This window comes from Rutilus rutilus (genome assembly GCF_951802725.1).
Source record: "Rutilus rutilus genome assembly, chromosome: 25".
Classification (NCBI taxonomy): Eukaryota; Metazoa; Chordata; class Actinopteri; order Cypriniformes; family Leuciscidae; genus Rutilus; species Rutilus rutilus.
Window position 1 is genome coordinate 21,992,527 of NC_140229.1, and position 22,993 is coordinate 22,015,519.

The 22,993-nt window shown below is 40.6% G+C and overlaps 1 protein-coding gene across 2 annotated transcripts in view; it reads left to right on the forward strand.

Moving 5' to 3' along the window:
* Positions 1 to 2,378: 2,378 nt before the first annotated feature.
* Positions 2,379 to 22,993, forward strand: part of LOC311285215 (SH2 domain-containing protein 3C-like) — a 47,503-nt gene continuing 26,888 nt past the window's right edge. The window contains exons 1-2 of one of the 2 annotated variants that reach the window (XM_084400771.1): positions 2,379 to 2,416; positions 5,836 to 5,875. In XM_084400771.1, the coding sequence (XP_084256897.1) occupies positions 2,394 to 2,416; positions 5,836 to 5,875 (63 nt within the window). In that variant the 5' untranslated portion in view covers positions 2,379 to 2,393. Of the gene's footprint in view, positions 2,417 to 5,835; positions 5,876 to 13,133; positions 13,404 to 22,993 lie in introns of those variants that run through there. The other variant, XM_084400770.1, reaches the window with a different exon arrangement.

The window sequence follows — 22,993 nt, forward strand, 5'->3', positions numbered from 1 at the left end:
GGTCACATGTCCACATCTAGCTCGTGTTTACATTGAAAAATAAAGTAGCGCGTCTAATGGAAAAACTTGATTTTCCACTACAGGATGAGAGCTTATTAATTACGAAAACGATTATTTATTTTTGCTAATTATTATTTTATTTCAGTTAGTTTTTCAGTAACTGTTGTCAGTTTTGTTTCGTTTTAGTTTTTCATATTATGTTGAAATTTCTATTTTATTTCAGTTTACGAAAATGTTTTTTGACAAATAGTTTTAGTCTCACAACCTTGCTACACATCTGTCTAAACCGGTCTAAACCGGAAGCGAATGGCGCGACACATAACAAAAGCACATAGAACCCATTAGTTGCTGTATTTGGAACCGCATATACTACTCCTACTAGTTCGCCCATAGAAAAATATGGTAAAAATAGTAGCCTACAAGTAGTCTAGGTTTCGAATTCAGCAAGTGATTCTGTCTACACCGGATGCGTGGCAAGTCACCGACAGTTAATGCGCGCTTGCTCTCCCAACAACAGGACAAATGGGTCTGGAGTATTCGCTTTGAAGTGTCCAAGGATGCACTGGTGTAGAAACAGTGTTAGAATGTTACAGACCATTTTCTTTTGCAAGTAGCTACAAGTTTCTGTTCGTAAATCTTTGGCGTAAACTCGCCTTAAACAAAATACCCCATTTTGTGAATATTGCTTCCAGCTCCAAGATGTCTTTGCTGCAGCCTGCATCACAATGACATACTGGATTAAATCCAGTATGTAGTGAAGGTAAGGTAAGGATGTAGACAGAGACACATTAAGATAAACCTGAGGCCACTGGGCTACAGTGTTACAAGTAAGACTTTTCAAATCATGCTTGTGTATGAATAAATTCGAACAACATAACTTAAGAAACTTTTCTTCTTTGTTTTTCTAGCTGAAAAGTCCTTGTTAACGTCTGTAAAATCCTATTTTTTTGGAGAATGCCACTCTCAATAGACACTCCATGTCCAGTTTTGAGAATGATTCGAGAATTTGAGTGTCGAAATATCCTGTTCACACAATAGCATCTCGGATACTATCCCTGTCCCAAATGGCACACTTAATGTAGACTCGCGGTCTTGTGGACTTACAATGACAAAGAAAAAGATTGTAGGTTGTCCCATTTGTCATTTTAGGTGTCAGAAGGGCATCCCCTTTGCGACCGATATACGCCCATGTTGCGCACTTTTCTTCTCGACAGTCAAAGCTGACGTCGAATCATCCACATTTGTAAAGCGCGTTGGGTGTACAATAGTAGATAATAAAGTGCTATGTAAATGCTTCATTCATTCATTCAACTCTTCACAGATAAATCAGGAAGCTGCACTGTAATGTCAGACGAGAGTAATCCTCGTGTCTGACCACATACCGTGACAGCGTGGTTTTGTGATACAATATGCTCTCGTTCCTTTGTGAAAGCGGTTCTGGCTCATTGTAAATGTACATCAGGATTGATGTCACGCTTGAGATGATCTCATGAGATAGAGGCTGAGAAAAAACATTACCGTGATTCTCCAGGATCTGCTCTGTGCGTCTGGACATGCAGTCTAATATAGTTTATCTCAAGGGCCCGTCCTAAACGCCACTGGAAACCTTCGTGTTACTTTTTTTTTGTATGGCGATAACAAAATGCCAGAATATTAGGGATAGTTCACCAAAAAATTTAAAACATCTTTTACTCACCCTCATGTAGTTTCAAACCTGTATGAATTTCTTTCTTCTGCTGAACACAAAATAGATATTCTAAAGAATATGGGTAACCAAATAGTTGATAGACCACATTGACCTCCATAGGGTCCAACAAAGTGTCATCAGCTGTGCTCAAAGGATCTGCCCTTATGTTGTTGAATTTTGGTTATTCAAGAAATTCATAAATAAAAATAATAAAGTAAGATGCCCTGTTGAAATATGTGGGATATATGGCTTTATTTAAACCACAAAGGAAAAGCATAAATACACCCGTGCATCCTCACTCATGGTTACTCTGGAAGCTTCCTCACTCCTCGTTCCTCGCGGTGCAGTTAGAGAATTGAGATGTCCTTCAAGATGGCTGACTTCGATAGGTTTACGGGTCACGGTCTGGAGGACGGAGGAGCGAGGAAACGAGGAAGCATCAGTTTAAGTATTGAGAAGCACCCGGTGTTTCAAGAGTAAATTCACATTAGAGGGCAGCAGAGAGCAACAGGATAAACAGGGATTCAAACGAAAGTTGCTGTTCATTCTTCTCAGCTTGCACAAGGACTTGACAGACTGTAGTCTGGGAACAGACTGAGACATTTAATTTACAATTTTAAATTGGGAAACACCCCTTTGGGTCTTTTTTTTTTTAAGAAAAAGTTTTTGGTGTTGTTGTTGCCTTTTCATTTGTAAGTGTTTGAGTATGAAGTTGCACAAGGATCTAAGGTGAGTTTATCATTGTCAGTTTGTTGTGTGTGTCGTAGAGTAAATGTCAAACATTCAACACAGTAATTGTAGTTTCCTCTAAAATGATACTGCTTCTACAAAAAACATAATACTTTTCATAATCTTTCAGTGATTTCATTTCATTTATTTTACTTTTTTTGAATTATAATGACAGTAGTGGCTAAATTGCTTTATATATAGAGGTATTTAGTAAATAGTGAACTTGAAAAAATAATTAGTTAACTTTTTATCACTGTATACTTTGAATTCAACATTGCCTTTACAAAAGTTTCCATAGTTGTAATATCAAATGATAATGCTTTGTTACTTTGAGACATTATATGGCAATAAAATAAAATAATTATAATAACACGGTATTATTATGGTACCTTGTCTTGGGGAGCCGTTTTAATACAGTCAGACTGTATGCTACAAAAACATTGTACCCTGGTTTATTATAATTAGATTGTACTTGGTCATAGCTCTTTATGAACGACACCTGGTTTGTTGTTTGCGAGCAAGATATTTTCCCTGTCATTTGTGAATATGGCTGAAAGAGAATAATGATGTGAGGTCAGCCAGCACAGCTGGAGGATGTGAAAAATGTCTTCAGGAAACATTGTGTTAAGAGTCTTCCTGTGTTTGTATGCAATGTTTTTAAGAGCTTCGCCATTCAAGAGCTTCACCATGCAGCATCACTTTACCAGGACAACCACTGATAAAACAGTACAAAAGATCATCTTTCACTAAACGAAGATCATATGCATAGTCTAAATTCAAGATGTCACCTCATAAAATCTTGTTCGTGAGATAGCGTTGAAACTTCTGTTTAACACACGCTTGTTTCACCTCTTTGATTGACTGAGCATTAATTCAATGTCTTTTCAGTGTGTTTGGCAGTGGCTTCCACACACTTCTGCGTTTATGAAACTTTTCCAACTTTTCTTGCCATGATTTGACAGTGAATTTGCTGTTGCAGATTTATCAAACATCACTCATCCCATAAGTTTGTTTGGCTCTCAAGGGAACTCGAGCTGCGTCGAGACGCTGTGGGAAAGCCTCTGCGTAATTGCGTCATGAAGCACTTATGAAATCAGTCCAATGGCGTGACGGAACGTCATGTGACGTCATTGACCAGGAAACTATAAAGCACACCTGGAACAAACAGTCACTAGCTTCTGTGTCTTCAGCAAGCGCTCTGTGTGAAACTGTCTCTGTCTATTTATTGTTGTTTGTCCACAAGCATATTATATATCTAGACGGGAGTATAATGGCGAGCAAACAGCTTTTTGGATCGTGTGTTCGTCCCTGCTCTCGCTTATTACGAGTGGGGCCATACGCGATTTATGTGTTGTTTCTTTAGGAGTGGAGCATGCACGGTCAGCTCTAGTAAAAGGGGGCTGAAAGTGTTCATTCATAAATTCCCGACGTGTAACATATGCACTATCGAGAGTTTTAGCTCTGCTCCTGTTGGCTTTCTTCTCAAGGGAAGAAAGTCAATAAAGATTCTTTGGCTCGGATCTCGTGTGTGCCGAGGCAGTGCGTAGATTACGGGGCTGCAATAAAGATTCTGTGACTCGATCTCGGATCTCTCGTGTGCAGAGGCAGTGTGTAGATTACGGGGATTATAAATTTCAATTTTGGAAACTTGGCCTCTGAGGGGGACCCAGCTCATAAATTCAGGTCTCTCAACTGAGGTTGTTGAGACCATCCTCCACTCCAGAGCTCCCTCCACGAGGAAACTCTACACCTTGAAGTGGATATTTTTCACTTCCTGGTGCGGAGAGCACCAGCCGGACCCAGTTATCTGCCCAGTGGTTGCAGTGCTGGAGTTCCTGCAGGAACGATTCTCCGCAGGTCTATCCCCCTCCACACTAAAGGTGTACATGGAGGCCTTAGCTGCTTACCATGTCCCTTTAAGTGGTGTATCCTTGGGGATACACCCTCTAGTAACGTTTTCTTCGTGGCACTGTGACCAGGAGACTAGAAGAATGGCTGCTTCTTAAACATTATCGTCAGGAGTTCCCTCCGATATGTTTGCTGCCTCGCCGCACACATTAGTGAGGTTTTTGACCTTGACCACTCCAGGGGCGGAGGTGCTTTCGTCTTACTGTGCGCAGAGATTTCACACGGACAGGCACTTGTTACTATGGCGTCGTGGGTATAGTGTTCTCACCACGTCTCGACGCAGCTCGAGTTCCCTTGAAAGGGAACGTCTCGGGTTACGACTGTAACCCTGGTTCCCTGAAGAGGGAACGAGAGGCTGCGTCGCCCTGCCATACTCCCTGCATGCCTGTGAGCGACTTGCTTCAGCCTATCAGAAGCTAGTGACTGTTTGTTCCAGGTATGCTTTATAGTTTCCTGGTTGATGACCTCACATGACGTTCCGTCACGCCATTGGACAATCACGCAGAGGCTTTCCCACAGCATCTCGACGCAGCGTCTCGTTCCCTCTTCAGTGAACCAGGGTTACAGTCGTAACCGAGACGTTCTCTCATACAAATTTTGTGGTGTAGTATTTTCCTCTTTACCAAAAACTCTTTCTGTCATGTACATGTAGGAAAAACTGGGGCTAGTTATCACACTTTTACACCAATAAAAATTCCTCAGGGTTTATTAAAGTCATTTTCTGAAACTTTTGAACATTCAACAAGAAAATAAATTACATATTTATTTTTATATATTTTTATATAATGTGTATTATAGGCTGTTTAATTATTGTTTTTTTTTTAAATTGACAATATAAAAATGAACAAATCAGTGATATATTCCTCTTTCATTCTAAATATTCCACACAACCTGAAACCTGAAAAAATCTTGTTAAAAATAATGCTGCTTTTCTCATTTTCAATGTAATTTAATTACATTTGTCCGAAAAGACAGATTTGTCTGTAAAAAAAAGAAAGTAAAAGAATGATTCTATCATATGCCATTTTAATAAAGTAATATACCAACTACTGTGGTCAAATGCTCTGTCTCTGCAATTCTTGTTTTTGGTTCAACCTTGTTTTATCGTGTCATTGATGTGGCGTGCAGAAGGAGGAACGTGAAGGAACACCCTTTTCACTTCCTTAGGATGCTAAAAAAAGATCAAGTTCCTCATTGAGATTTACTAAGCATCTTCTGACATGAAAACAAACGAAACAGGATGAGTAGAAATATTGCTTTTTGATGACATCACTCTCATTACAAGTCTCATTCTCTCCCTAAATTCCCTAAGTTTGACCTTGAGGTGGCTTTCAATATTTTTTGTCAATTTATTTAGCTAGTTTGCAATGTAAGTATCTGTGCATAAAGTGGGATCATCTGCAGTCAGCTTTGCTTTGGTGTTTTATTTTGGAGGTTTATTTTACAAATATGACAGCTTACAGTTAACTATATTGCGTAGTATATAATTTGAATAATTTTTCTTTTCACAGACAACTGGACACCACAGACAACCAAGGAGAATATGTGGAAGTAAGGCTTTCTTTCTTTCTCTTAGCAAGAAGTCAATTGGTAAATTGTATTTAAACTAGACACATCTCTCATCCTTAATAAGTAGGAGCTGGAAAGAATTCTGTTAATATATCTATCTATTACTTCAATCTGTCTGTTCTTTGAGGCTTCCTCCTGACAACTTGCTGAATATGGTTATTTCATGCTTAATTAGGCAAAATCCCTGTATTAATTAACTAAATGCACCATTTGGAGATGTAATAAGAAATTCATCTAATGAGTACTTTTGGAATGTGCTGATTTGGTGCAAATGAATGTCCTTCCTGTGCCTGCCCTTATTTACTGTCATTAAGATATTAGATTCTGCATTTAATTGCTGTGTAGTGAACCCTGCTGCCTCTAGATGGAGCTGTAAACTGCTCTTCATCTCCTGAAGCTCTGTGTAAGGGAAGGTTAGGTGTGGCCAGGTCCACATGACCCTCAAGCCTTCAAAACACACATTCTCATTTACACACACACTGTATAAAATATGTGCACACAAATACTGAAACTTCCTCTTTGTCCGTGACACATGCACACAGTCTAATGGATGGGAATTGTGAGGAAGTAAACAATTCTGATTCCTTAATTCTTTTACTTTTGAGGATGAAACGTTTGGGAAAATGCTGACCTCTGCAGTTTGCTGCCAAATGTAGCATGTAACATTTTAATTTCATTATTTAAAAAAAATCTGGAAAGATAATGTTTGTCTTTATAAACAACCAGTCATTAACTATAATGATTAAAATGTACACAATGCACATTTTGACCTCTCTATCATTTAAAAAACAAAACTGCATGCATTTTGCTGAAGAACATTGTTTTGTTTGTGCTTCGGCTCTGCGTGACTGTGCGGATGAAATGACCCTTCACAATAGATAATGATTTACTATCAGCTCTGTTCGAGAGCTACATATGGCAAGTTATCTGTTCAATAAAATACCTTACTCATCTGTTGAGTAATAAAAACACTATTTTTCAAATCCCTCAGTTTTCGATATCTCCGAAAAGCCAATCCAATGTTGGTTCTTGTTTTATTACGAGCTCTGTCACGTTCTCTTTTTGCCAGCAGACTCTCCTCTATTCACCGTTTGTTTAAAACGTGTGATTCCCTGGAGGTTGGAGATTTAGCTACTTCATGTCAACCTTTCTTACTCGTTGATACAACCTCTGCCACTCCCACACTATACACGCGTCAAAGTAGCCTGAGTTTGATTTATTTACGGATATGACGAGATACGCACAGACGAGTGACGCATTTACACAGTTTCCCACGAAAACCAGCCGACAGGTCTAAAATATAAACAGTTACAATAGGCTTACCCTAGTGAATCAGGGTAAGACAAAAAATACATTTTGGAAGAAGAATTGATGATGTATTGACTCATTATTTACATGTTGTTATTTTTAAACAAAAAAAGTTACATAGTGTACCTTTAAGTCGCGAAAGCCTTGTATACAACTTAACATAATAAAACTTCTTGCTTTAAAAAAAAAAATCTGATCATAGGAGCCATTTGTTTTGGATTTTGACAATACTGGTCATGCAATATGATTTTGGTTCACTAAAAAGAACCGGCTGAAAAGAGTCATTCGTTCAGAGATTGAACTGAGTAGAAGTGGTTTTTGAGTCCCACATAGATTTTTTACATTGAAAATCAAGTAGCAACATGGTCATAGTCAGCTGTGAGGCCATCGAGGTCCGAAACTCTGTACATTTTTCATATTAAAAAAATTGAAAAGAGAAACGCAATGATCTTCATTATTTTATCTGTAAGAAACGGTATCAATGCTGTAAAACAAACAGTATCATAATGACACAAGTACACATATCTGTAGAACAAGTGCATATGCTAAAAATGGCAATGAAAATGGCTATTTTGTTCAGTTTTGTAGCTAACCTTTCACAAAGTCATGCTAAAAACATTCATACTGTTAGAGCACAAAGTTCTTATTACTTATCCATATAGTAATATCCATACAGTAATAAGTATTGTTGCATGAATAATAAACAAATAAGCCTAAAATAAAGTCTTATCAAAGTGTTATGTAATAAATAAGGTATAATTTAACAACGTCCTTCCTCCAAAACAGACAGAACAGAGACAGAGAAAGATTCTGACAAATTACATTAGTGCATTTGTAGGTTTTATTGTATATTTTATTATATTTTCTTAACACCCCACCCCAGACCATTCTCATTTCCAAACCCTAGTTACAGCCAAGTGGCAACACAGCAGGACCATAACTGTTTATTGTACAAAAGCAACAAAACATCCTTAAAATCCTTTCCATCCTTTAACCATAATTACTAGAAACTGCCTAGGTCTAGCATGTTTTTTTTATTTTTTACCTTCTATAGTTTTATTCATGTTTTTTTGTTAGACAACCTATCCATGTTGGTATGCGTCAAATATGACTAGTTTCTACCAAGTGACAGATGAATCTGCGGTAGATTTGTACTAGTTTGATTGGATGCACAGCAGCCTTTCCCTCCATTTCTTGGATGCTTCTCTTCTCCGCCACAATATGAAAGTTTAATGGTGTCTGAGTTAAAATGAGTCTCTGCCCTGAATGTTCACTGTAATGGCAAAAAAACAGCTCTTTCAACTGGAAACAGAGATGAACAACTGGTCTTCGCTCCAGAACAGAGCGTTCCCAGAGGCCCAGACACTTGAGGTGTTCGCGATTGCGTTCTTCCATTCAGCCGTTGATACGTGATGTTTATTTTCTGCTGGGCTGCCATCTCATTATCTCGGCAGTTCCTAGATCTCACACCTTTCCCAGTACCATAGGATTGAACTCCTAACCTTTCTGCTTGCCGCTAACACCAATTTGCAGTTTCCTCTCAATAATTGTATCACTGAAAATTCTACTGAAAGATACCAAAGCTGATCTCTCGTAACAGCACTACAGTACTTTGTACCACAGTGTTTATATGGTACTCCCAAAGTAATACCAATGTCCAAATGTAATGTCCAAAAACAAGAAATCATAGCTAGTATCTAGTAGCATGGTATTGCCATTGTACCATGTCCACCAAATCATATTAGGACCATGGTCATTTTTGTTACATGAACTGATATTTGTACTTAAAGGCACACTGAAGTGCTTTGAAATGCGCAGCATTATTCGATGTGTTGACGTCATTTCCACTGAAACAGGAAGATAGGACGGGACATATCAAACAGCTCCTCCCCTTTTTTTAAATAGCCAATGGCGTTTAGTTTATATCACAGCTCAACCAGAGCCGTTGAGCTCGGTGAAGCCGCAGTTTCCTTAATCTCTAACCGTTTCTCCTCCAAATCTCCCTTAAAATACAGCATTCTGTGCAGAATTCAAATGTGTCCGATACGTTTTGAGGTCTGCGCCGACTTGTGCATATGATCCGCTCTGTGCTATTGTGTCTCTTGACCAACCGGACCAAACCAGACTTCATTCGCCCCAATGGAAAGCATATTTACTCTGTCTGACTCGTTCCCTATACCCTATATAGTGCACTGTGGACTATTCACTATTTACCATGTAGAAAATAGTAATAGTGTGAACAAGTGACCGATTTCAGCCACAGTTTCAGCGTCTATTTATAGTGTAGGGGGCGGGACGCTTCAGAATCTAGAGAGCATTTGATTGGACAGAAAATCTGATGAGAAGCTGAAGTGCAGGGTGATGTCATCAAAATCATTGATCCATTTTGGCGGAAGTGAGAGACTACGTTTTGAATGCTTATATCTTTTAAATGCGAATTTTGTCATTGGTTATAGATAACCTTAAGGCTAACATATTCATACTAAAAGCCAAAACATTTTTTCTTTATTTCATGGGGACTTTAAAAATAGTTAATTTGGACACAACAAGTAGTAAGGATAGCAATTGTGGTGATGTTCCATGGAAATGCTGTGGGATGGGAGATTGCTTAGGCATTGCTAGGTGGTTGCTCTAGATGTCTTTTTTTTACTGGTCAAAAGAGGCCAATCCCTGTTCTCTGTGATATTTGGGATGCAAGTTATGTCTCAGGTCCCTCTTTCAATGTGATTTGTGTGTTTTTATTGTGCACCAGGCAAAGATCATAATTTAGATTGCTTAGTAAAGTAACAGCACCATCTCCCCAACAAGCTGCATGATTTGTGCTCTCATGGTTAGGGGTTTTAAAAATGGCAATAGTAATAGTGATGCATAAGAAGAACGAGACATGGAGAGGTGAACAGTAAGTGAAGAAAGACAGGCAATGAATTGAGAAAGACAAAGTGATGTAAACTCAGCTGGTGAAAGCTTTTTTTCCACTCCTTCCTTTTTTTCAGCATGGAAATACATAGGACAGCCAGTTATTCCATCTAAATCAAATCACTATACACAGCTCTGCATTGATTATACTGTAAATTGACTAGACCTCACACACTAACATGCTTCTCATGGTCTTCTATTACTGCTACAGATCAAACCAAATGACCAAACTGCTTGATCAGCAAAAGCAGTGCCGACTTGGGCAGGAGCCATTACATGGCAACTACAATACCCAGAATTCCAAGGGGGGCCGAGCTCATTAATGTTAATGGGAAGGGGGAGGTGAGGCGTTCGGGCCCTGTAGGCAGATGGAGGGAGAGACAAACCCCCTCCACCTCCTCATTACCAGTTCGCTCACAGAGTCTAGCTCCTCTCCATTGTACCACTGCACCCTGCCTCCAGGACACTCACTGTGTAATTAATATTTAACTGAGAGAGAGATTGAATGAAAGATTGAGGAGGGGTTGTGAAGAAAAAATACATGATCAGCATAGATACACAGAACAGCGTGATACCAAAAACAAGAAACAGAGAGGGAGCTCAGAAAGTAGAGATCTGGGACAGAGAGGAAGGCAAGAAAAACCGAGTTCTCTTTATTATCACAATTGTTCCTCCTAGACATGACACATGTTATTTCTCCTATAGCAATGAGATTAAATAAAATTTAGCTAAATGCTGCTTTTCAGATTTAGTTCTCTTTTAGAGTTTCATCTGTTCTTTTATCTCAAATACTGCTCGGCCAAGGTCATGGTTTCAATGGGATGGATTTGGAAGAATAATGACTGTTTTCAAACATTTCCCTCCATCTGCCATTGGTTAAACAAACAGGTAAACCCGTCCCAATCTCACACCATTGCTGTGCTGTTCTGGTCAGGACACTCAAATAAGTACAGCAATGCTCTGATACCACAAAGCCACTGGGAAATCAAGCTACAAAAAGTCAATTTAGGCAGTAATTTCATCTCTCACAAAAATCTGTCTGTGGTTGCCATATGTTTGTCACCATGTGTGTGTCATGTGAGACTCCTCATCATATCTGTGGAAATAGCATGAAATCCTTTTTTCATTGCATGATCTCATGAGACGAACACACACCATAACATATTTAACCCACACAATGGATTACACCTCTATCTTTTACACTTTAAGCGCTTCAACTTGACATTCATTCTCCTTTTGTCTTAGGCTGATGAGCGTTCAACATGAAATTAACATGTTCTGAGTGGATTATCTGCAAATGCACAATAGCATCAGTGAGATTTCTTTGCAGAATGGGTTTCGTCTAATTATATCTTTTGTTTTTTCATTGTGTGACTTCCCTAGTTGATACTGTAAGCATCATTGCTTAGTAAGCTTGTTATAGAACCAAATTTATAGACTCAAAATACTGATGTGATCCTTACAGACATATTGCGTATCCAGCAGGTGTGTCATCCTGCTCCTGGAGGGCCACTATCCTGCACAATTTAAATCCTAATTAAACACATCTGAACCAGCTAATCAAGGTCTTTAGTATTAACTTACAGGCAATTGTGTTGCAGCAAGCTGGAACCAAACTCTGCAGGACATTGGCTCTCCAGGAACAGGATTGGACTCCCCTGATTTAATGGGATAGTTTACCCAAGAATGATAATTTGTTTACCCTAATATAATTCCGTACTCGTATGACTTACTTTCTTTCATGGAACACAAAAGGAGAAGTTTTGAATAATGTCCAGACTGCTCTTGTCCATACATTGAAAGTGAATGGGGGCGGATGCTGTTGAAGTATAAAAAGAAACACTATAATTGTAGTCCATTTCAACTTGTACTGTATATTGTATTCCACATCTTCTGAAGCAATAGGATTTCATGTGACAAACAGACTGAAGTCATTTTTCACCAGTATTCTTCCTCCACCACTGTAGCTCTCTAATCTCATTTGTACGTATTCAAACTTGACATGGCATGTGTGGTTACAAGACATGCAAGATCCATTGCCATTCGATGTAAAACCTACCAAGTCTTAATACGCGAAGTTTGAATATGCAGAAGCACAAATAATATTTGAGAGCTATTACAGAGGGAACAATTATCTTGTGAATAACTAATTAACTTTCAGCCTATTCCTGTTTGGCAAATGACAGTCTTTCCTTTTTTTTTGGATGAACTATTCCTTTAAGGATGCTGCTGTCAAAGCTTTCAGTTGGTTGCCATAGCAAGGCGTCCATTTTGATGTCACAATAGTCCCTAGGGAGCAAACGCCCCACCCTAGACTGCTGTGCCAGAGTCAGACTCATTTTATCTGGAGTAAGTATGTGCGTGGGTAGTATCCAATAGGGAATATTCAAAGACTGAGGCTCATTAGCAGGTTTTTACTACGTTCCTAGAAAACATAATTTTATTTCCAAGCACAACTCAGATTCTAAATAGATCCTGCATGCCCAGACTTACAACATCCACTCCCGTTTTTCGTAGTATTATTATTTTTTTTAACTTGTACACAAACAGTCATGTGTGCCTGGATTTAACTATTTTCTCTGCTTTTGCGACTCAGTGGGTGTGGAAGAGTGTATGTGCATGAGGGTGAGTGTCTATAGACTGACTGCCCCCCTCCTGCTTTTCTTTTGCAGTCTTTCAAACCGGAATAAAAGGGAAAATTCCTTTGAGTAGGTGCTGAATGCGTGCGCCACATACCTCTCTCTCTCTCTCTCTCTCTCTCTGTCTCTCTCCCCCCAGCATTGTTTGGAGGCCTGGAGGAGGGGGTGGGTGGGGTCTCAGTGCCTGCAAGCATCTCTCTCTTTCTACATCCCTCTCTCTCCCCCTCCGTCCCTCCCCCCTCCCGCTGCTTTCATCCAAGAGCGATGAGGTAATCCCTGCCAGCGCTGTGAAGCATAGCAAGCGCTAGAGTGAGAGTAAGAGGCAGTGGAACTGAGTGGGAGAGATACATTGAAAGTCAGAGAGGGAGAGAGATCGAGACATTGAGAAGGGAGAGAGAGGAAGCCGGTGCAGATCTGGGATGACGCTGGCTCCAGTGGAACAGCGATAGCACTGATCAGTTGCGGCAGTGGCTTGAGCGCGGGGTGAACGCTAGGAGACAGGGCATGACCCAGGGCTTCTAGTGGACTCCAGGGGTGGACGAGCTGAAGAGAGGAGGACCGGAGCCATGACGGAGAGATGCAGCCTGTGGAGTGCCCTGTCAGCGGCTGCCTGCTGCTTCTACAGGGGCTCCTTCATGCAGGTGCAGGTGAGAGGGGGGTACCCCCTGAATGCTTGTGTGTGTGAGCATGCAGCCACAGAGTATGTACATGTATATGCTGTGTGATGCGTGATGCGTGAGAAAAGGTGTGGATCTGGATTACATCATCTCTAAATGTGCCATGAGGAGTTCCTGCATGAGAAGTAGAGGAAGATGCATGTCACATTTCCAGTGTGTAGTGGTGTATGTAAGCATACATATTGATTGCTCAGTTCAGGGCATCTGCTTGCAGGGAAGGGTGCCCCTCAGGGCTATGTGTTTGGCCCGTTACAATTGTGCAAACCCAACAACTGTGTCATTCCACCAGCCTGGGCTATGATATCACTGCACTGTGTGTGTGTGTGTGTGTGTGTGTGTGTGTGTGTGTGTGTGTGTGTGTGTGTGTGTGTGTGTGTGTATGTGAGTCGATGTGCAGACTGGGCTCAGCTCACTTTGGCTCAGCTGTAACACTAGTGCTGATGATGCACAGTTAGATGAACGGGCAGGCAGGGCTCTGTTGTCACCCTGCGGTTATGTAGTGGATTGTAATGGGGCTCAGGAAAGAGGAGAATGCATCAAAGTAGCTCTGGAGGTCATGCTTTTTATATCTGAAAGCAAAGATATATTGTTTCATGCGAGGCTCAGAATACAAAAAAAAAAAAAACCTCTGAGTTACTCTGTCGAGGTCTGATACATGATCTCAGAACAACATAGGATTTCAGTGGAAAGGCTGGGAAAGGGGAATGGGTGTCGTCTAATTGTCCTCTATTTCAGCCAACTTGGACTGGATAACAACAGTACAATTTTGGCTCTGAGTTTGGGTGGTGCACTAAGCACTATAAAAAGAAGGACAATACTTGTTTGCCTCATTTACTTTTCTCACCCTCTCTGTTTGTTTTTTTCCTGTTGCTTTTAAAAGCTAAACAGAGGGCGTTTAAGGTGATGAAATTATAGTGTTTTGCACTCCAGAGTGCCAGAGTGGCACTGTCTTACTATAAATGCACAGCTAGGTGCAGATGGTAAAAAATGTGTCCCTAAAAACAAAATGTTTACAGTGCATTTTAGCATAAGTTATAGACAGTTTACAGATTTCACATTCTAGCCCTAAGGGTACAGTTATTTAACCCTTACCACAATGTTCTATATAAATGTTATACTTTCAGTATAATCAAATATGTACAAATGTGAGGGAGGATTTTTTTGTTTTACAGTTTTCAACATTGTACAGGGAAAAACTCTTTGCTAGTTTGTATACAGCACAAACTTAGAGCAAGCCATATACACACAGTATAAGCACACCTCACAGTTATGACAATTTGGCATTTACTAAGAACAAAATGAAAATACTCAAATCCTTGTAGGGGCCAAAGAGGTCCATAGACTGTCTGAAATGATGTATATGTTCATCTCATTGGCCACCTGAGCTCAGAGCGCACCAGGAGGAGATGGTGGTGTCTCAGCTGTAGATTGATAATAGTCATTCTGAGTTGATTTTCACATGCAGAAAAACAGACAGTGGAGAGTTTCTTTGTAATTTGAATTCTTTCAAGTAGCTTGACCTTGTTTTTACAGTTTATGGAATTTTCAGGGTAGTGGTATAGGTAGATATTTTGGATAGCTTGGCCCCAAGTAACTCAAGCCCTATCCTTATATTTCTAAACTTAATTCTAAACCAGCCATAAGACTTTGCTTGCAATTTGTCTAAAAATGTCTTGCCTTATCCTTAGACTTGGGTTTGAGTCCCAGTTTGGACCCAGAGATTTAGTGTGCAGTTCTCCCAGTGATCTCAGATGTGTCCCTGCATCAACCTCATTACCAGTAAAGATGGTGCAGTCTTGATTTAAATTGGGCTAGGGTACTGCGTGTTTATCAGGGACAGCATCAACCCTAAATCCCCCATCTGTCTCTTGCAGTTGCACTTTGATTGTTTCATCTTAATCCCCCTATTCTCTGCCGGCTGGCAGCTCGACCGTCCTTTTGCCTGCGACCCCACTTGCATATGTGGTGATGCCAGTTTTAACCCCAGGGGTCGGGAACCACATTCACACTGGGGGTCTGAAACGAATACCCCGTTACCATTAACACAGATTCCAGACACATTAAGTCTAGTGTAATTGTCTGCTTTGGTGGGTTGTTGCTCTAATCTGGTGTGTGATTCAGTTGCATAGATTCCCCCTCAACCTCTCTCCCTTCCAGCCATTACAAAAAAAAACAATAATTTAATATTCAAATATTCAGGGGTATGACTGTCCCTCTCCCCTCTTTCTTTCTTTCTTTCTTTCTTGTCTTTTTCTTATGTTTTCCTTTCTATCCTCTCCAAATCCTCTCTGGTGCCACTGTCTCTTCCCCAGGGCTGCGGCGGCTTAGCAGCTGTTAAACAGAAAAGTTCAAGAGTAAATCTCCCTGTTACTGAATGTGAGGATAACCTAATTACGCAGGGCTGTTTTCTCTCCTAATGAACGCCACGCGGATTTGGAGTGCCAGGATTTTTATATACCTCCCCCCAAACTATTTCTGTACCAATTTCTTCTCATCCCTTTGATAATGTGGCTGAACTAGAAGTCCCTCAGAGACTGGATTAGTCTTCATTCATATTGTGTATACTTCTCAGACTAATGATGTTTGTTCTGCTTTGCTTATCACACAAATTAAGATGCTGAAGTTGTCAAAAAAGCTAAATTAGTCACAGGCCATCTGTGCAAAAGTTGGATGTGTTTGTTTGTGAATCAAACTGCGCCAACAAATGCCAACAATTCAGCCATTCTAAAGTTGTCTGTTCCTGGATGACCACCTTCCTGATTGGCTGGTTCATCTGTGTTTAATGTGGGTTGGAGCTAAACTCTAAAGGAAGGTGGTCCTCCAGAATAAGGTTTAGACACCCCTCACCAACAAGATTATCAAATAGATCCAACAAATCCTATCAACTTTATAATTTTAACTCTAACTCTAACTTTAACTTATAAATATAACTTTAAAATTGTGATGTGAACTAGCCTCCGGTGATCCTCAAAATATGACAGGTTAGTGATATGGATGGTTTAAAGCAATGGCTTTTTAGCCCTGGTTCTGGTTTAGCCCCAACAGTACACATTTTGTGTCTCTCTTATATCTGAAACACCCATTTCAGGTCTTGAGCTGATGAGTTGAACCAGCTGTGTTTAATTAGGGAAACATTCAAAATGTGCAGGGTTGTGGTACTCCAGGACAAGGGTTGGGAAACACTGATTTATTTGATGTGACATTTGATTGCTCAAGCAAAGACTATATTCTCTTTTATCTTGAAAATTGAAAACTCTTATCCAGAAAATTGTTGGCAAAGAAATCCATGTGGTGAAATGAGATGTGGTTGAGTCCTATAAGTGCACTATATCTAAGAAACTATGAGCTGGTTGTGTGCTTGTTTTTTTAATTTATGTTTTATTTACATGTTAGTGGAATGGAAGTGGAATTAATGAGATATGTTTATTCTATTATCTGAACAGAGATCAGAGGGAGTTTTTTTCATGGCTAGCCATCAGAAGTCTTTAATGCTTCCATCCCTTTAAGAGAGCGTTGAGATCACAAAGAGCCGAAGAGACCCTTTCAGCTCATCTCTGTGCAGGTTTCACCATGTCTCTCTTCTATCCCTTCCTCGACTCATCCTCTCCACTGCTTTAATATCCAATCACATTGCAAATCCAATAGGTCAGTGCAATTGGTTGTTAGCACTGAACAAGCAGTGTCTCTGTCTTAGGCATCCACAATCAGATGCTTCAGTGACAGTGGATTATCAACACCACCAGGAATTAATTTCCTCTGAAGTGAAAGAAAAGCCAGTATCATGAAAGAGAAGTCCTAAAGTTTCAGTCCATCAAAGGATCTGTTGAGCAGGTGGGACCAAAGGAAAGTGGGCTGGGAAGTGGTGTAGGCTGGAGTCAGGTCTCTTTTGTATGTCCACTTGACCTTTATCCTGGTTTGACCTTAGGGTCAATAGACAGCCACATGCCCCTTTCCAGTTCACTGATAAAAGGATGAATGCATGATAATGCATGTATATGAGAGGGATCTTCAGGAGACATCACAAGAAATATGCTCTCTCTTTTAAACTTCATTAAGGGGGCCTTGTCATTACTTGTTTTGGTCACAAGACAAGGAACCACTTCAAGGCTATCAGTGGGGTCGGAGACAGGTAGAATCAGTCGTGCATGTAGAATACACTTGATCAGTGAAGGAAGTTTAAGACATAGCTTGTCCTTTTGAACTTCTTCTTTTTTTTTTTTTTTTGCCTTGTTATTCTAAAATGGTGTTCTGTAAATGGCCTTATCTACTGTTGAAAATATGTCCAGTACGTGACTTGGCATCATGGCTTATCAGTGAGTAGTGTTTAGTGCAAATAACCCTTGGTATTTATAGTTTTGTGTGAGCTGATGTTATATCCATTCACGCTGTTGATATGGTATTTGAAAAATTATGGACATTTGTGTCAGGCATGCATGAAACCGGGCTTGTTTATCTTTCTGTGTTTGAGCATGTGTTTGACCAGTTCAAGCAGGGACCATGCATTTCCTATCTCTGTGACATTTGAGTACTAGCGACTTGTTGGACTCATAGTCGCTCCATCAGGACTCCAACTTGCCCCTGTTTGCATCATTGCGTTACCATAGCACCCATCACTTTAGATGAGACACTACTGTGAATTACCGTAGACAGCAGAGAATTGTGCCATGCTTGGTAACACAGTACAACAGAACAATCATAAAAATGCATTTTATTGTCTGAGATTGAAGTGATACCACCCACCACACAGCAACCAAATCACCCTAAATGACAAATTGATGAGAAGGAAAGATTAGACAGTTAATTGCTGTAAATGAATTCAATTCCATTTCAGCAGCACCATGTCAAAGTGTGGTGATAACTAAATTGAAATCTTTTAAGCTTCTTTAGACTGTTGTGTTGTCTGGATTGGATTAGTTATAGACTTGTGTAGAGCATGTAATCTTCAGTTTTGCATTGTATGTTAAATTGAATTAACCCAGTTTTGCTGGTAATGCGCGAGGCAGGGTCTCTAGTTATATTCACTGGCACATATTAGTGCAGGTCCTCTATGAGAAGCATTATGAGGAAGAGAACTGCATGTTTTTGAACGTCCAGAAGAGTGGATTTCTCCTCTACAATCTGGAAGATCCTGGAAAGAATCACGTTCATATGTCTCTGCAGCAACTACAGAAAAACAATGACATCATGTACAGGGTGGAGAACGAGAGCGAGAGAACAGAGACATTGACATCACAGAGGGATATTGCTGGCTAATACCTAGTGTGTGTAGTACGGTTTCGCACATGTTGAGAAGGGTTAGTGTATGTCAGTTGGGTTAAATAAGTGGCACCAAACACACACGTCTGGTGTGTGTTTATCTGTGTAAGGGAGCTCCCCAGCACTCTCCATCTTTACTCAGCTCCCCCAACTCCAGGAGGAGTGCATCATCTGCAGTGTCGCCATGGTGACAGCCTCACGCTCCAGGACAACCCCACCCCCGTATCCCAACCCCCATCAGAGACGCACTGATTAGGTTGCTCCAGTCACCGTGTGGCTGCGTGTAAATGTGTGTGTAATGAATGTGTGAACACCGTTAAGCATGCTGGTGCAGACATTAGCGGGTGTGCCGCGTGGGTTTGTGCACACCTGAGCTGCATGAACAAAGCCCTGGGCTCCACACTTTCCCATTATAAACTCCCATTAGCACTTCATTCTAGTGTATGTCTGAAGTATCATTATGCTGGGACAGTTTAACAGTGTACCGCTACAATGCAACCTTAGCTGTGAGGTCACGGGCCACCCGCCAACAAATGCCCCTCCCCAGCTGCACATGAATGAAAGTGAGATCTCAGCACTCCGCCACCGTTTACGCTGCCAGCCAATGGCACGCTCTGCTGCGGCGCTCTCCGGAAGAGATGACATCATCTCCAGCCAATCGTAGCATAGCTCAAGGGCTGACTGCTGCAGGCTCAACAATGCGATGAGATATACAGAAAGAGTGTCTCACTGAGGTGAGATAGAGAGAAAGAGGCAGAAATGCAAGGAAGCATGTTGCGATATCCTTTCGTTCAGTGCAAACACCAGATATGATGTTGAAACGACATCAAACGCATTCTGCGTGCTATCAGGGGCAGATGACAGAAGGGCAGGAGTGTGTGTCTGTGTGTGTGTGTATGACAGTGATATCTCTCTGTGACCTGCCAGCCGGCATTACGAGGCAGATCTTCTTGTCAATGTGTGTGTATGTGCATCCCTACTGGGACGATACGACTACTTGCCCAGGGGTTGCTGACCACACTGAATGTCTGTATGTTCAATACGCAGTGGATTTTATCATTCAGTAAACACTTCATAACCTAAGCCATAGCGGCTACATTTACATGTGCTTATGTGACAGGGAATAAAAACAGACCTCGCCTTTTTATCGTGCTCTTTCTCTCTCTAGGCCTGAAATACTCTACGCAAGTATACAAATGCAGATGCGAATGCTTAGCCAATGTTTAGTGTGTTGTCCAGTGGTTGTTGACGCTCTTTCTTGGAAACTCTAATTGACATTTAATTGTTTCAATGCTAAAAATTGCTGTTAGTGTGAATGGTGCTTTAATGTGTGTTTTTTTCATTACTTCGGCTTGTAACAAACCTCAGTATTAAGGGTATTTACCTTCAATTTTCAATGCTGTGGAACTAAATGAGTTATTTGGGTAATCCGCTAAGTCCACAAAGTCCACAAATTAGTTAATCTAAAGAAAATACTGAACACAGAAACAGACAATTTATGACAATGCTAGCTCTAGCATCCCTTTTGGCAGTGCTGAGATTAAAATTTGTATTTGTGTTGGATTTATTAACATTCTGACACATTTTGTAACACAACAGTGTGTGAAATTGAGCTTGCATTCACACATCCCTTTTCTTTTTCTAAATAATGTAATGATCAGATATGTCAGCACATCAATAGGTCATCACTATTTGTATAGGAGTTTGTATAATGTGTGTGTAGGGACAGTTTTGACACATCAGTGACAGCTACGCTTCCCCTTGCCCTGATGTCCTTCTGAAGGCTGATGTGTGTGTATTGATCAAAGAAAGTGATGAGCATGTGTATGCATCACGCCGTTACTCACTTGATAGTCATCACTGAAAAAGATGTGCTGAGGCACAGTCTTACACATAGGGTACGATCACACATGCAGTTTAATGTGGCCCAATTATCCTAGAGTTTGGATGATAGTGTGAACAACAGAAATCAATGACATTTGACATTTTCAGTTCTAATCTGGGCCACTTTCATTGCAGTGTGTCATCATTGTGAAAAGTTCGGTTGTAATTCGTGTGATTTGACATTTAGAGGAGTACTCCACCTGAACATAATTTCCCTTTATTTTTTGAATCAATAAAACTCACACACTGACAGGTTTTCCCCTATAGTTTTCCTTATGAGCAAATTTAAAGCAGCATACTTTAGAGTTTATTTATGGAAATAATGTTGCCACTTATATCGCCACTAATGTTAATATAATGTATATAATGCCTTGTGAAAGTATTCAGACCCTTCATTTTTTTTCACATTTTGTTATGACCAGATGTGTAAAAAAAAAAAAAATTATTCAGACCCTTATCTGTGGCATTCGAATTTTAGCTCAGCAACTGAATTTGATCCTTTTTTTGTCCCCTTACCCTCAAAATTAATGGATGTGTCAGTGTAACCGAGGCCAGCTAGTAAAGAGGCGCGCATGCGACTGATGCTAGAAGCCATGGTTTTTAGGTTCCATGTTAGCGCACCTACCTCCCATGCCGGAAACGCCAAATCCCGCTCGGAGCGAGGCAAGTATAACGGAAGGGGTTACATTGGTGCCGTGACCCGGATGGAAGTGAGGTTTATGGGGGTGAGTGTAACGGAGGCTAGCTAGTAAAGAGCTGTGCGGGTAAACCTCACTCCCTTGGCCTCAAGAGGCGAGCTAGCGACTGACACTAGAGGCTGCGAATCCCGCAGAATCCCGATGCCTGTTTGAATCCCGCTTGGAGTGGGGCGAGTAGAACCGGAGAGGTTACATCAATGTTTTGTGTGCCAGGTAGGAAAGTGTTGCATGTCCGGACTAGTGTTTGATATGGGCCACATTTAAAAGCTAATGTGAGCTACCTCACAAGAAAATTGGATTTGAGCAGAATATAAGAATGGCACGATTTTTTGATTGCATAGTTACACACACACACACACACACACCAGCAAAGGTCATAGAATGATCCGTTAACATTTCCTCAAAGCACAAACACTGCCAGTGCTTGACATGTGCATCCTAAAGGCTGTCTGAGCTTTTTCCCCCACTTCTCTCATCTTTTTCTCCCTCTACCTCTCACTCCGAAGGTCTGAGAGATGGATGGTGGATGTGATGGAAGATGCCTGTAAGGTTACACTCATAAATTCACTTGTATTGACCTTTCAAACCGCCCTTTCACTTTGAGATGGCACAGCGTTCCGCTCATGTGAATCCGGAAGCAGCCCATGAGATGAACTCAACAGGATTGAGTTTAGCACGTCAGATTAATTTTGAGTCTGTTTGCCAATCAGATGAGTAGATCCGTGTTCATAGCCCTTTTACTTTTATTGTCTAACTGATGCTACCCAGAAGTGCTGCCCAAAGTCTTTTATTGAATTTGGTGTCTTCATAATTTCAGCTGGTATGCCTTCCAGGCTGTGTAATTAATCTAAGGCTGACATTTATTGATTAATCAATTGGACGTGTCTTTATATTCCTTTGCCAACTCACCCCTGCTGCAGTTTTCTCCTCTGGGGCCGAGCCCAGTGTGGCGTTGTGGGATGTGCGGTTTATTTGAACATAAAACAGCCCATGGCCTCACACTTTTACACTAGTCTAATGCTCACACATACAAATGCTGCTACTTTTCATAGACAGAGATGTTAGATTCGTAACGGTATTTGATGGGATTATATTGATGTGTCCTTAGACCCCACAATCCATCAATGCCTTGACCTTTTGACCCCTCACAGCCTGTAAATTGGCTCCTAATTGGTTGTTCTCTTAGAAAAACAGAAAGCAGAGGTGTCTCCGGATTGCAATGGCTCATTGTGACAGTTCATGAATATTAAAGGCGACCTATTATGCCCCTTTTCACAAGATGTAAAATAAGTCTCTGATGTCCCCAGAGTGTGTATGAGAAGTTTAAGCTCAAAATACCCAACAGATCATTTTTTACAGCATGTTTAAATCGTCACTTTTTTCACCGTTTTAGTGTGTCCCCTTTAAATGCAAATAAGCTGCTGCTGCAAGGCACAGGGGGCGGAGCCTCACGAGCTCGCGTTTTAATCTATTAAAAACAGAAACTCACAGTAACGGTGTTCATTTCGACCCGGCGTCGGACAATAATGCCTACAGAGTCAGATAATATATGCTGTATAGAGATGGAACAGGTATAGTTCAGTTTAATTACGGTTATAACCTATTTGTCATTGCTTGTATCCACTATTAATACAAGCCTGCTGTAAGACCCCATCCGAATGATGGCCAAAAATATACTGATGAGTTTAATAAAGTTTATTGTACATAACACAAAAGATGAAA